Source organism: Ixodes scapularis, unplaced genomic scaffold, assembly GCF_016920785.2.
Source record: "Ixodes scapularis isolate PalLabHiFi unplaced genomic scaffold, ASM1692078v2 ptg000299l_1__unscaffolded, whole genome shotgun sequence".
Lineage (NCBI taxonomy): Eukaryota > Metazoa > Arthropoda > Arachnida > Ixodida > Ixodidae > Ixodes > Ixodes scapularis.
The window spans coordinates 448,315-463,036 of record NW_024609953.1 but is presented as its reverse complement, the minus strand read 5'-3'; the positions used below and the strand labels follow the sequence as shown (position 1 = coordinate 463,036).

Sequence of the window (14,722 nt, the reverse complement as noted above, 5' to 3'; positions counted from 1 at the left end):
CACGTCACGGCTAGACTATAACGAAGACAAGCGTCAAATATCCAACTATATTATTAGTGTTGCGGTCGAGTTGGGTGATGTTAGAGCACCTTTTACGAGCGGTAAAAAACATCATTTCCTGGAGTACCGGCGTGCTCTTCGTTCTCATTCATTCTGGTGCAAATACTACGTTAAAATTCATGTACTGGTCTGTTAAACTTAGAGATTGTGCTTATTTACCTTCCAACTCTTGTGTAACCACTTCCTTGCGTCCATTACGAAGCATATTAAAATTCCAATAGTAATTTAAATGTGCACATCAATGGCGTCTTACGTGTAGGGATAAATGATGGAAATAAAGTCAGCACGTGGACAATTAATGTCTTCCAAAATCTAGCTGAACGTACTAATGTTATTCCCAAACATTCGCCTCCGAGTTAAAGTTAATTTAGTTCTAAACTTCGCCGACTTCATCCACGAACAGTTAAACATAGAAGTGTTAATTAAAGCTAACCATACAAATTAAACATACGGAACGACCCAGGTACACTTAATCAATGTGATTCATGAACCTATTTTTCAAGCGTTACTGCAAGGTAAATGTCGTCGCATCAACATCCACCATTGTGTGAGTGTGTGTGTTTTGACACATTGTGATGACCCATTTTCACCCTAAAGTGCTTTACCCTTAGCTGTGCTGCGGCGAAGCGACATACGCAGGATCGCATGTCTTTTCTTGCGGGTGTAGCCCCTCTGCAATGCAGTGCAGGGCGAGTAGCGTACGGAGCCGATTAAACAAGCGCGGGAAGACCACGTAAAATTAGAAATATCACAAAACTTCCCGAGTGCTCATTCATGTTGAATGTGAAGATCAAATCACATTATTAATTCGAGCAAGTTTACCGGAACAATCTGGCAGTGCGGCGACGCTTGAAATTTTCGTTTCCAAATTTGTTAAATGAACTTTCCGCGCACTGTATGCGTGAATCCCTCATAGTGTGGTGAAATAGAGCATGAGCTAGGGTAAGCCCTTTGCTGCAGTTTGACGCAGCAGTCCCATCACTGCGCACCCAAATATCTAAATTGAAAAAAAAAAGTTAATCCCTACAATTTAGTTAATTAGCCAACTAAAGATTCAATATATATTGCCTCTTTTCCAGTGATTGCCATGGCCACCAACATAACGCCATAACGCCCAAAACAAACAAAAAAGAAAAAAAACAAAAAGCCTAGCTAATGCTTTTTTTTTTTTTCATTTTGGATTTACTAAAAATTAACATCCTGTTTACTGAATACCTTAGTAACCACCGGTTAGAAAATACCACATCTCTGCCCAGGACCGACAAGGTTTTGGATTCCAAACCGGAGGTAGTACTTTCCAGAGCTTCTCCATCGGATGCTAAGCTCTCGCTCTCAATTCAAGTCTGGGATCACGTGCGTAAAGCGTCCAATTTCAAAACTATGAATAGCCTCAGCAAAGGGATCGAGGCACCGTGCGGATATATAACGTTAATAGTTCACCAAATACATAACAAGTAACACCACTAGCGGTTTAGCGTTCTGATAAGACCTTTCAAATGTGTATTCACCGCCGTGCAGGCACGGCGACGAATGTCAAAGAGAAGGGTTCTCCTTTTTTGCACAGTGGGTGGCTATTCCTCCTGCAGGTATCTCTGGCAATGGAACACATGATTGACAGGAAGAATGTTGGCAAGTTCATCCTAATCCCCAGGGGATGCCGGAGGAAGGGCAGAGGAAACAAACGACCAAAGAAGTTAGAACCATCTTTATTATAAAATTACAAAAAGACGTATCAGGTGCCAAACAACACGATTTCTCACAACTTAGTTGATGGACAGACAAGGGGCATCAGAGTTCGCTGTAGGATGACATTATGATAGTATGACTACACGGCTCCACTACAAGACCCTTCCATGCCCAATGTTAGTTGAGCAATTCTCACGGGGCGATATAGAGTAACAACAGTGGGAAGATTAGTACACTGTGCGACACTGCTAGTGCAAACACATCGGCACTGTTTTTTTAAGTTTTACTCGGGCAGAATACTGATGCACTCTAAAATTTACAGTAGAGTTCCTTCCATCAATGTGGACTAGATGCCACACTAGGTAGTAGATTTTGATTCCAGGCATAGTATTTTAAGAGGAAAACAGGGGAAAAAAAAGGTGCTCGCTCATTCATGCTAACGGTGTTGCACAGTGTAGGAGCGAGACCTCTCCACTTGGAAATGGCTGAAACGAGGTGCATTTCATGCTCGCAGGTAACGTCGATTTCTGTTGGAGAACGACCTCTTACTATTACCTTATCGATTCATCCTTGGATCAGTTGGCTGGGTCCGTTGGCCCCTTGACCAAAGTACAAGACTTGGTGCAAACCTACTGCAGTGTCGGACATGCGTGCGTGGTTCGTCTAGTCCAATGGCTCTCATGCTCCTCAATGAAAATAAGGAATAAATCTTTTTTTTTTGTCATACTAGATGACACCTGACCCTTTTTTGTGATGTTTCCCTCATATAAAACGATAAAACAAGTCTAGCTCACTCTAGCAATTACCGTATTTATTTGAATACAGGTCAACGTTTTGTTCGGCACTGTTCCTCGACATTGGAGATCGGCTTACGATTGTAACCAAAGGATGTCAACACAAAGCAGTGAAGCTTGCAGCGCAAGCGCCATGGCTTGCTCATGTTTCATCGTTCTGGAAGGTCGGACAATTTAAAAATAAGGGTAGACTCACACTCAAACATTTTCTTATTACTTCCCAAGGGATCTTAGCATAAGGGTCGACCTATAATATAGTAAATACGGTAGTCCTGTTAATTTATCCTCTCATCACCGTAATCACCCAATACCTCACCGTAAAGGGAGTCCCCCATCGCTTTCGTTGAAACACAAGACTTCCCCGACGCGTTGGAGTTTGAGGACCACTGTTCTAGACAATCCATTCACGAGGTACTTTGAGTGTGAGCTCAAGAGATGCGCTTCTCCAGGATGTCAAGTACTTGGGCGCAGCCAGTTATTGCTGCCTGACGACATGCTTCAATTTCTTCCATCACCTGCGGAGAGAAAGAAAGAATCATAGAGGCTACTCCGTCGACACTCAACATTTTCCAGTTTAAAATGCTTACTTAACATGCCACCGCTATGGCAAACACAAGTTGGAAACCATCTGTTTCTTTGGATGTACAGCATGTTCCGCCAAAAAATTGACAGCGTTTCTTATGCTCCCCAAAAATAAACTGCATTGCCAAATGCTCAGTCTCTCCCAAATGTACCGCTAGCAGTTCGGACCAGATGCCAGAATTCAAAAACTTAACCGTTATCTTATTTTCTTATTCAAAAGATAGAACCTGATTTTTTTATACTTTTAACAAGAAAATGGGGTCTGTTCTCTGCGTAGTTGATGGCATTCATCCTCATGAATTCATAAGCTTCGTCAGCAACCATTTTCTTGTTGGAAATTTCCGAAAATTGCTTATAACGTTTTAATAAGAAAACAGTTCTAAAGCTCTGGCATCTGGTCTGAACTGCTAACACTAAGAATGGGCAGGGACTGAGCGTTCGGTAATGTGTAGGTTAGGTTATGCAATGAAAAACACGCTGTAAATTTTTTTGGGGAACATCTTTTCTTTTTGATCGTCCGAAAGCCAGCCGGACCAATGGCGCAGACCATGTCTTCGATGGGCATGGTGCTCAGTTACAAGCTGGACCGCAAGCTGAAGGACTCCAAGGCCCGTTTTCGTAAAAACCGCCGCTCGGCCCACACTGGCGCCAACCCCTGGAGCCCGCCCGCGGGGGTGATAAATTCCCTGTGTCGCCGGTAATTCGGCCGGATACTATGCAAGTCGGACGCGCGAGGAGCCCACTCCAGGTGCTCGAGACCGGCCTGCTAGAAGTAAGCAGCCAATGGCAGCACCGCAAAGACCACAACCGCGAAGAATGGTGTTAGGCCTAACACACATATCCTAATCATCAGCACTTTCATCTTGTATATTACATCATCACATAATCCCCTTCACTAGACGCGGCACCGCGGGCCTCCTTGGTACAAGCTGTTGCCTTTCTGCGGTGCCGCGGCTCTCCTGAGCAAATAAAGATTATTATTATTATTATTATTATTATCTTGCACATTCATTTTTTTCTGGTCTCTCTATCTTTATTCATACTTTCTTTCACACTCACATGTTGTGGGTTTCAGAATAATCTTTCACAATATTTCGCCGATCTTCAGCCAAGTTATATTTAAAGAGTGAGTGACTGCTGCATGGCTTGGGCATCCTTTAAAATTTACTCATCATCACTGCTGCTCACATATTGACTGGGTGCAAATGAATGTGCTTCTTCAGTTGGTTATCAGGCACGGTGTTTATCTAGGCACCAATTCTTGGTCTGTCCCAACAACCTGGCACCCAGATTTAGGCACAAATTCTTATATGGCTGCCCCATAAACTGTGTGTACTATCTTAAGGTTTGTAAAGATGACGAAGCCTAGTCATCAGAAAAGGTGTGAAAGCGTTTCTTAAGGTTCACAAGACACAGCTGACACAACTGTGTTCACTAATAGGTGTTCTGACTATTGTGGAATACCAAGCAAGTGTCCAAAGAGAAGTCACAAAATAGTTGACATTTTGGGTGGATACCTGCATGGTTCAAACATATATGTGTACTTCTCACTCTAGACAATGTTCAGGTTTGTGAAAAACAAATGATGGTGGGCGCTCTCACACCAGCACGACATCTTATGGTAGTTATCTAGTCCAAGTTTTACAAGCACACTGGTCCTTGACAAGCTTGTCCTTGTCCTTGCTTTGGACAGCCTGCCCCAGTCCTAGTCAAACTTCTCTCTGATTAGGCACGTGTCACGGGAACAGAAAACATGAGCCAACAACGTAGCTCTCCCGCATGGATAAAGATAAGCGGCTACAAGGCTGACCTGCTCGCTCTCCTGAGTGAACGCTGGTAAATGCATTTGCATAGGACTGTGATCGACTGGGTTAGGACCACTAGCCATTTACCAGGTAGGCCTGCAACCCTTTTGATCTGCATATAGTAACTAGATTTAAGCTTTTCAGTATTTGCGAGATGAAATCCATATACCATTTACGAGAAATGATTCTCGTAACATGATACCATAACACTGTCAAAACCACTTCAAGCTGATGGTCAAAGAATTATTTATTCCAAGGTTATGGGAAAGGGGGAAGCCAAGAGGGGTAATGATTAAAGAATAAGGCGTAACATATATGCACGTCGGAGGTGTTCTGCACATTCGATAGATGGCGAAATTGTGCTGTCCCGTTGTAAGCCGCCACGGGCGGTCGTAGTGTTATCTCAATCGCAGTTAACAGAAGCACGGGAGCGTGTGGTGTCGGGTACTATCAAAGCACTCAAACAATGCCGCAGTTGCAGTTGCACGTCTGCTACCCGATGCCATGCGCTCTCGCATTCCCGCTAACTGCGATTGAGATAGTGCAGTTGAGCACAGTCAAAAGTAAATGCGCGAGCCGACTTTAACCTTTTGACGGTCAATGCTGTACATGCATAGCCATGATTACACATATGAAAGTGTTTGCCTAAATGTGAAACTGCGCACACCGTGGGAAGTGTTGCTATTTGTTATGTCTTTGGTAAACTATAAACATTATAGTCGCACATTGTTTCGCAATGCTGGGCCTTTTAAACCTTTCAAATTAGACGCTCCGTGCGTGTGGTGCTCACTTCATATACCAGCTGTCCTGGCTCTTCTGATTCAGACTTCCAATGCGTTACGGAATTGAATTTAGAGGATGAGAGCTCATCATCCGACAGAGGAACTCTGTAAAGTACCTTCAGTTAGGAATCTGAAGCCACTGGAATGTCGCGGAAGTAGATGCGCCAAAACAAAACCAAAGAAAGAAAGGTGACAACTTTTTGCGTCCAATATTTTCATTTGATGCTTCTAAACCTAAACAGCTTGTAAGCACTGTAGTGCTCCCACTAGATAATGAAGAAATAAACCTGTGCATTGACCCTTTATACCATATTCCTTTACAAACAAAACCTGACTCCTGGGAAACAACTTTTGGGGGGAAAAAATCGACCGTCAAAGGGTTAAGTGCGTGATACTCACCTGGTTCTTGTAAACTTGGTCTTGGAGGCCCTGGCAGTTGAGGATGACGTTCCAGTAGGCGCCAAACACCCCAGTCTCAAGGCAGCGGGCACCGACCTGAACACAGCAGCAACCGGGTTCCCTTTACTGGACTGTGAAGGGACCTTGGCACATGAGACATGGTAGACAAATTCTGCTGGAAAGTCAGTTTAACTGACTTTCCGGTTAATGGAACACAGTTAAAATACTCCCTCAATCAACTTCTTTCTGTTTGGAGATAACCAAAGCTCACCTTTAGCAGCATATTTCTGGTGTGTCAAGGTTGTTTGGGCAATTTCTCCAGCGCCCAGTAGCTGGTAATTCAGTGTGCTGTCTCTCTAATTTTATTTGAGTTCTCACTTTATCTCAAATAATTCTTTGAAGTGAAATAGCGTTGCATAAAATTTACAATTTCTCTCTTGAAAATTCCGTTCCTTGCAGTGCCCCACAGACTTCCTTAGAACCGGTTGAGCAGTTATGAATCCTTTAGGGTGCTTGTTGCCATTTGTGAGAAATGAAAGCCTTGAACAAAGGCTGGTGTACTATGCGAGCTTCAAAGCTATTTAGGCCTATTCAATTTTTAGCGAAGATTTCTGGCTTGTTGTTTGTGCTGCATCCGTTACTCAAGAAGGGGGAAGCATGACACTGGGGTTTTCGAGCAAACGGCAGCTTTTAAAGCAAGTAAAAAGCTGCTGACATCAGTTGATGTTTTACTTCATTACGATTTCAAGTTGCTGTAGTTGCTGTGCTGTGATGCATCGCCATATGGAGCAGCGCTGGCACGTAGAGTGGATTCAGGGGCAGAACGACTTGTGGAATTTGCATCACGTCGGTTAACGGCAGTCAAAAATAACTGCAGCCAACTGGAACAAAAGGCTCTGGCAGTAGTGTTAGGTGTGCTGAAGTTTTACCAGTTCATGTGGGGAAGGCCAGTTGAAGTGTGAATGTACCACAAACTTTTCTTGTGTCCGATCAGGCACCACTGTCGCATCCCGCTACAGAGTTCACAGCGAGTGCTGCAATAAGCGTTGACACTGAGAGGCTACAACAAGAGGTTGTCCTACAAGCCAGGAGCTAGCTTAAGCACGCTGATGTACTAAGCTGACTGCCGCTTCCTGTCACCGCTGGAAGAGCCAAACGCCCAAAATGTTTTTATGGTGGAGTCTACCGGTGACTTGTTGGCTGCCGTGGTCGAGGTGGCAACTGGCTGAGATCCGCTATTAGCAACATTGCATACTGCAGTGTGGTCTGGAGAGCATCTGCCGCCTACAGCTGGATGGCAGCCTTCATTGCAAATTGTTTGGAGGAGTTCTTTGTGATGAAGGGCTGTGTGCTGCAAGAGAGCCATGTGGTTGTGCCGGCTTCGCTGAGGGCGGCTGTGTTGGTCCTGCTGCACCACAGCCACCCAGGTGTCGAGAAGCTGAAGCCGGTGGGTCGAAGTCATGTTTTTGGTGGCCGGGTACTGATGAGGACACTGCGACCAGGGTGGGCACATGCACGATCTGCCAGGTACGTCGCAAGGCTCCAAGGACAGTGCAGCGGACGCCATGGCCATTTCCTGAGCGCCCTTGGTCACGTCTCTGTGTGGACGTCGAAGACCCATTTCAAAGTATCTACTTTGGTACTGGTGGACGCTTACTATTCGAAGTGGGTGAAGGTGATTCATGTGTCGTTACTTTCAGCAGAGGCAACAGTTGCATACCAGTAATCCCTCGCTATAATGAAGTCAACGGGGCGGCAAAAAAATTCGATAAAAGCGGTAATTCGATAAAAATGCGAGAGACATAAAAAGAGTAACAGTAACTTTGAAAGTACACAGGAACAGTGTGGAAGGCTTTTACGAATATATATTCAAGGAAACAAACCTTACTGATTATCCAGGCTTACTGAGACAGGAAAAAAGACGGGAGATCAGTTTGCCGGGCATTTTTGCCAGGTGTTAAAGAAGCCTCCTCCAACTGCCTGAAGCACCGCATGAGGCCGTCATCACCGCCACCGCACTCCACCTTGTTGCAAAGACGACGAAGCACGTTCCGCGTTTCTCCAGTCGTGGGTACGTCTTGGGGTTCCTCATCCGACGGCTCTTCGTCTTCGCCCTAGCCACACACGAAGTCCATGATCTCAACATCCGTGACGGGAGCGACAACCGAGATGTCTGCATCCACAAGTGCAAACGAACTGAAGTCGTCTTCGGGGAGTTGCACCGACAATCTCGTGACCCAGATCTCAGTGTCATTTGCTGGCCCATCAAACACGCGCGCGCGAGAAAAGCCATGACCAGTGTCGATGCCGGGATGTTGAATTCTTTCGCAATTTCCAACTTCTTCGGTCGACCAGCTTTCTCCAGTTCTCGGACCAGCTTTACTTTGTGTTCAAGGGTCAAACACTTCCGCGCAGCCTTTGGCAGCACCATCAGCGGTGAAGCAGGTTGCACGCTGCCAGTAATGGGCAAAATACATGCAAATATGTATCCAAAATCAAAATACTTTGTCAAAAATGTATTTAATTACAAATCTAATTACATTTTCAAAAAAGCATTTAAATAAAAGATACAATTACAACCAAATGTATTTGGCCTCCTCCAAATACTTTCCCAAATACATTCCTTAAAATTTGCGTCAGCGACTTCAGGGCACCTGCAACGGGTTTCTGGGTATCTCATTTTAATTTTGCACCACACACTCGGGAGTTAGTGAGCGAGGCTCTAGTAACGTAATAGAAATATAATCACAAAAAAATGTAATCAGCTTGGACGTAATAGCTAAAAAAGGTACAGAGCTTCAAGCAACTTTTTTTGTCGATTACATTTTGGTAAAGACCAACAAAAAACCGAGACGACCAAGACGCGTAGCACTAGCTAAAGAATTTTTTATTGTTGCAACTCGCACCAGTTACAAAAGTCTGGACGACCCGCGCATTTAGAACGTTCCAGGCAAAATATGGATGGAAATCAGGCTGGAAAGCAACACAAGTTGTCACAGGCACTTATTTAGCCAGTATGCCTGTGAACGTCAATTTCGTCCCTATTCTTGCCCTGGACTAGCACCGTTATCACAAAGTCACCAAACGCTTGTGCTTGATTGAGAGATATTGCATTCGCTGCAGAACGTAGTTTTCTTCCTGCTCTGGGCAGTGACATTAAATTTGAGGGATGTATTTTCGCCCACAAAAGTGTATTTAATTACAATTGTATTTGAAATACTCACGTTTTAGTATTTAAATACACACGTCAAATACATTACGCAATTTGTAATTAAATACAAATGCAAAATACACGAACTATTTGAAATACGTATTTCAAATACTTGTATTTGAGATACTGCCCATCCCTGCACACTGCTATACTATACACGTGGCAGACTGGCTGTGTTGCCTTCGCAATGCAGAACAAGATATCAAAGACGCTGCCTTGACGCGCACGCGATCCGTAAATACAGTGTCGACTCAAGCTGGCAAACACAGCAATCGCATGCATCGCGACAACCAAGTTGACCAAGTCAACCACAGCACAGCCAAAGCTACAGAGGAGAGGGTAAAAAAGTAGCCCTCATACGCTCTCTCCCCTGTAGCTTTGGCTGTACTAAACGATTTTAGTGAGACGGAGTTTTTATTTTTTATTTTTATAGATCACTTAGGACGGTGCTTCCAAAGAGGTGGGCACCGGCAGGGGATGCGCTTTCCTGACTTGATTCCGACAAAAGCCGGCCGCGGGCACCACGGGCACCGTGTGAAGTGTCTAACTGTCGCTCAACACGGCGACGCTGCCGCATTCCTCTGCACGCGCAGAGTTCCTGAAGTGGCGATCTCCTGCCTTCTTTGCTCTCTTGACTTGACAAGTCGGAATTGAGGGGCAGGTGCGTCGGGGCTCCAAAGAGGTGGGCGCATGCAAAGCACGCGCTCCTCGCGCATTTATAGCGGCGAAAGACGATATACCTTTCGCAGCTAATGGCTTTTTGCGCACATCTTGGAAGGGTTGCGCCGGCTTACATACTGTACTTTCGGTGGATCATCCTTTGTATCAAGCATGTTTGGCCGTCGATACACTTAGAATAATCCAGTCCAATATGCATGCATTACGATCGGGACCGCGCCAAACTTAGAAAAATGCGATAATTCGTAAAAAGCGATTTCGTTATAACGAGGAATTTACATACCACCAATTGCAAGCCACGGCTTGCCAGATATGGTCATGAACGACAACGGTCCTGTATTTACAAGTCCACAGTACGAGGTGTTCCTGGCCCTTACAGAGTGCGGCAGATCCTGGTGACACTATAGTATCCAGCATCCAATGGCGCCGTTGAGAGTTGTCCAGACAGTGAAAGAAAAGCTCAAGAAAATGCAGTCTGAGAGATTTTGAATGTCGGATTGCTAGGGTGCTGTTTGCATGCCAAACCACACCGCATGGCCTGGCAGGACGTTCCTCGGCAGAGCTGCTCACGGGTCGGTGACTCAAGACTGCATTGGATCTGCTGCAGCCAGACCTTTGGGGCAAGGTACAGTTTCGACAACTGCAACAGTGGTGCACGGTGACCGTTCCGCAAGAAAGGAGCCTCAGCCTAAGAACGTGGGCAAGGAACTTTCAGCCTGGACCTCGCTGGGTACCTGCTGTTGCCGGCAAGGCCACCAGCGCATCACCAACAGAGGCGCGACTTCCAGATGGCACGCTGTGGAACCTCCTTGGAGACCATCTGTGTAATCGGGTCAGCAATGCAGAAATGCAGCCCACAAGTGAGGCTGACTGCATGGAGCACCAGCCGCAAGCATCTACTCGACAGCATTTGGATGAGGCAGATGGGGTAGTTCCAATGGTGCCCAGCAGCCAGGAAAACTACATCCCTCTAGGCTTCACAGCAGTGCCTATGACGTTGACCTGCCAGGGAGGCGGCATCTCTCCAAGGGTCTCAACTATGCCGCAGTCCCCCGCACTCCGGAGGTCTATCAGAGTGAGACAACCTGTGCAGCAGTACTCTCCTTGACTTTGGGAGGAAAGGATGTTACAGCAGCAGCTAGCACCAAAGACCTGAGTGGCCGCCAGGGGGCACGCTGACTGCTATCACTATATTAAGCAGCACAGGGCATTGCCCCATCATTCGTTTGTGGGCCAAGCTGGCCCGCACATTTCAATAGACATGCTTGTTGAAACGTGCGGGCCCCAGCTTGCCCAATGTCGTTAAATAAAAAAAGTCCCAACGGCCCGCAACAATGTTCACTTTAACACGCCTAACTCCACATCAGCTCGTAGAAGGCTGCTTTTTATTTGTACCTTTCTCATTAATAAAAGTTTTCTTTCATGAAGCTCTCACGAAACAAACACACCGTGTAGCCAGCCCTTTTCCGTAAGTTATAAGGTCCTATCGTGCAGAGTGCTTTTTACAAAGATTTAAAACATGGCAAATATATATATATATATATATATATTCATTTTTACAAAAAAGAAATTGTTTTGTTTAAGGTTGCATTTAGCTTCACCATTATCTGAAAAGTATTTTTACAAAATTTCATGTTTTTTTCTGTTGGATAGTTAATTTATTATAAGTTGTTTTTTTCCCATCATGAATTTTATTTTAGTCAATCTATCATTTGATAAAAACAGAGAAGGCCTATTCTTTGTTTTTGCTGATTAAAATTTAATAAGAAACGTACCTGTGAAATTGATTTTTTTAACTTTATCAGGACCTTAACCTATTTGCTACCAAAGCCGGCCAATCGCTGGGTGTGCCGTCAGGGGCCATATTGCCAATGCCGGCGATTAGCCGGTCTGCATGAATTTCTGTTTTAAAGAGTAATTCATAGATGGAGCGCTATGTAGACTTGTGGTAGTGCAGTTGGATACATTGCCAACAGATGGCGAGGGTCGTTCTGTACGTCCACTGTGTTTGTTTGAGCTTGTTCTTTTGTGTGCATCTTTCCTGCTCGATTGCTGCCTGTTTGGAGAAGATGACAGCGTCCAGTGTGTGCCTTTCTGACGAAGAAATCATATATATTCTCTTCAACAGTGATGATAACGAGGCGTCTGGTGAGGATAGCGAGCTTTCGGAGCCCTCTGTCGATGACGGGAGCGATTCCAACAGCATTTTGGAGTCCGAATCACGACAAAAGCGCACTGGTTGTGCGACACCTAAGCGACCGAGGATGAAGTGCTTTGAGATCTTTCATACGAGGAAGAATCTGTGAGAGCCTATTGATTTAAAGACTTGAACAAACCACTTAAGCATGTAAATAAACATGTTTTACGGTAAAAGCTTATTATACAAGCAAAACAGTCACGCCCAGTGCGGCCCTGTTTTAGGGGAAAAATGTGTGGTACGAACAAACCGGCAGCACGCGCGGTAGTGAATGGGTTAAGTAAAAAAAAAAATGCTAGGATTTTATTGAAGGCACAGAAGGCCTAAAAGCTATTTGGTCCCACAGAACGATGTAATAAAAAACAAATTACTTTCTAAAAAATCTTTTTCATAGCTGCACTCCACTTTGAATCTAAGAAAGAAAAATGTTTGACATCGTATGGTTTCTGTAACGGCAGGAGGGCAACTCGCCTGTAAGTCCGCCCTGGCCCCAATGTTGATGATGGAGGCGAGCTCCTTGGCCGTGTCCCAGAGCTGGGTCACCGAGCGGGCAACCCCAAGGGGCACAGCAATAGCCTTCCTCAGCCCCGCTTGCATGGCCACCTCCCGCCTGCAGTTCGGGAGAAGGCGGGTTTAGTGGACTTCGCACGGCGTCTAACCTCACCTCGACAATGGTGCTGCCGCGTACAACATGTGACAGGTACCCGTCCGCTTAGGCCCGCTTCAGACAGGGCAACTTTCCCAGCAATTTCACTGTTACTGGCGAGTTGTTCCCTAGCTTTCCCATGATCCTAAATAAGTTGCCAGGAGAAATTGCCCCATGCGAAGCGGGCCTTAAAAAGATGAACTCGCTGCGATTCGTCGCTCTAACGGAAACAAGATGGGAAGTTTCTCAATTTCACCAGCCATTGCAAGATTTCTATTAGACTCGGGTGTCGCAGAGGGAGCGTGCTGCAAAAAACAAACCTCTTTTTCAGGACAGCAACCGCTCTTAAGACAAAGAAAAGAAGCGAGACAGCACCGGGTTTCGAGCAGCACAGTTTGCCAGCTACAGCCGAGAGAGACTGAGTCTCATTGGTGCTTACTCGCGACTATGGTGGCTGGAGCGAGTCTCCGACCGGTGCGTTTACCACGTCCTCAAAAGTGGTCCCTCGATTTCCGCCACATAACATTGTAGAAATGTCATGTCGCCGTCTGCCGAGATCCTGGTGCCCCATCGCTCCGCAGTCAGACAGTCAACAGAAACCAGAACAGCCGGGAGTTGGACGCGACGATGACGGCAAACCTCACTTCAGCTCAACTTCTTTGACGGCGTTCCTACAACCAACCGCTAGGATTGCAATATCCGATGGCATGACACGCCGACTATTTTGACGTCGTTTCTTGCCACTTTTGAGGACACCAAACACGCCGGTCGAAGACTCGTCCCGGGCGCCATGCTCGTGACAGACGAGGGGGGCGGGGAGAAGGTCGAGAGAAACTCACACTTCCTCTTCCTCAGGGGTGGACTTGGGCAGCTTGTGGGCAGCCTGCGAGGTTAGGAGTTCCACCAATCATTGTCTTAAAAAAAAAAAAACTCATTTTCAAAAGGAAAGGAAAAAAAAAAATTACAGAACCTCTATCGTGCCGACAAAGACCAGGGACCGCGAAACGTGAACCACACAAACCACTGCGCGGTACGACATCGGATTGCTCTCACCGGCGCGTTTCGCCGGGAGCACGATGCTTCGGGGCGGCTGTACTTTGCAGCTCGGTAGCCGTAGCATCCGACTGTCCCTGCACGTTCCAGCAGTCGCCCCAGCAGGTTCAAGCCCCGCTAGGGCGACTTTCTTATGTTTCTTCTTCTTTTATATATTATTTTTTGTTAATTACTGAATAGTGTTGTTTTGTTAATTGCTCCTAGCGTGTCGCACGTTCCCGATGCTCCTTCGTGACAATTTTCTCGTAGAAAATGACCCATAAAACACTTTTTGTGTTAAAAAGGAGCACTGGAAAGTGTTGTGGGCACCCTACCACGAAAAGTACCCTGCACTCCACTTGGCATGTGACTGAGTGCAAGGCCGATGGACCTTGCTCTCCGTTTTGCCTCAAGCGTAGTGGTGGCATGCGTGTGGTGCACCCACAGATCTATCTGGCAGGCACTCGAACTGGAGTGACAAAACTCCTACCAAATCGAGGCAGGTCTACGGCGTCTTTAAGTGAGGCCAATTCAGTGCTGGGTAAAGTACATCTAAAAGGTACTTCAAGTAACGAACAAAGTGAATGAGACACGATGTACTTTAAGTAAAGTATTAAATAGGCTGGTTGCGATGTACTTTCAAAGTAAAGTACAAGTATTTTAACACAATCTTTTATGATGCCCTTTCATTCCCCTCCCCTATATAGTGATTTTTTCACTGGTATGCGTTGCCCAGGTCCCAGGGGTAATCAGGGGTGCATGGCCAATTTTCAAAAACGGCGGCGAATATCTGATAAAGTCAAGTGGCCACAGAGTCGTCATTTTCAGGAATGGAGCCAAATTCAGAAGT

The 14,722-nt window shown here is 45.8% G+C and overlaps 1 protein-coding gene across 1 annotated transcript in view; it reads right to left on the bottom strand.

Annotated features, from left to right (window-relative positions):
- Positions 1-1,750: 1,750 nt before the first annotated feature.
- Positions 1,751-14,722, bottom strand: part of LOC120849053 (formimidoyltransferase-cyclodeaminase-like) — a 47,996-nt gene continuing 35,024 nt past the window's right edge. The window contains exons 10-13 of the mRNA XM_040221143.2: positions 13,680-13,723; positions 12,666-12,804; positions 6,109-6,204; positions 1,751-3,055 (exon numbers count right to left, since the gene is read on the bottom strand). Of these exons, the coding sequence (XP_040077077.1) occupies positions 2,969-3,055; positions 6,109-6,204; positions 12,666-12,804; positions 13,680-13,723 (366 nt within the window). The 3' untranslated portion in view covers positions 1,751-2,968. The remainder of the gene's footprint in view (positions 3,056-6,108; positions 6,205-12,665; positions 12,805-13,679; positions 13,724-14,722) is intronic.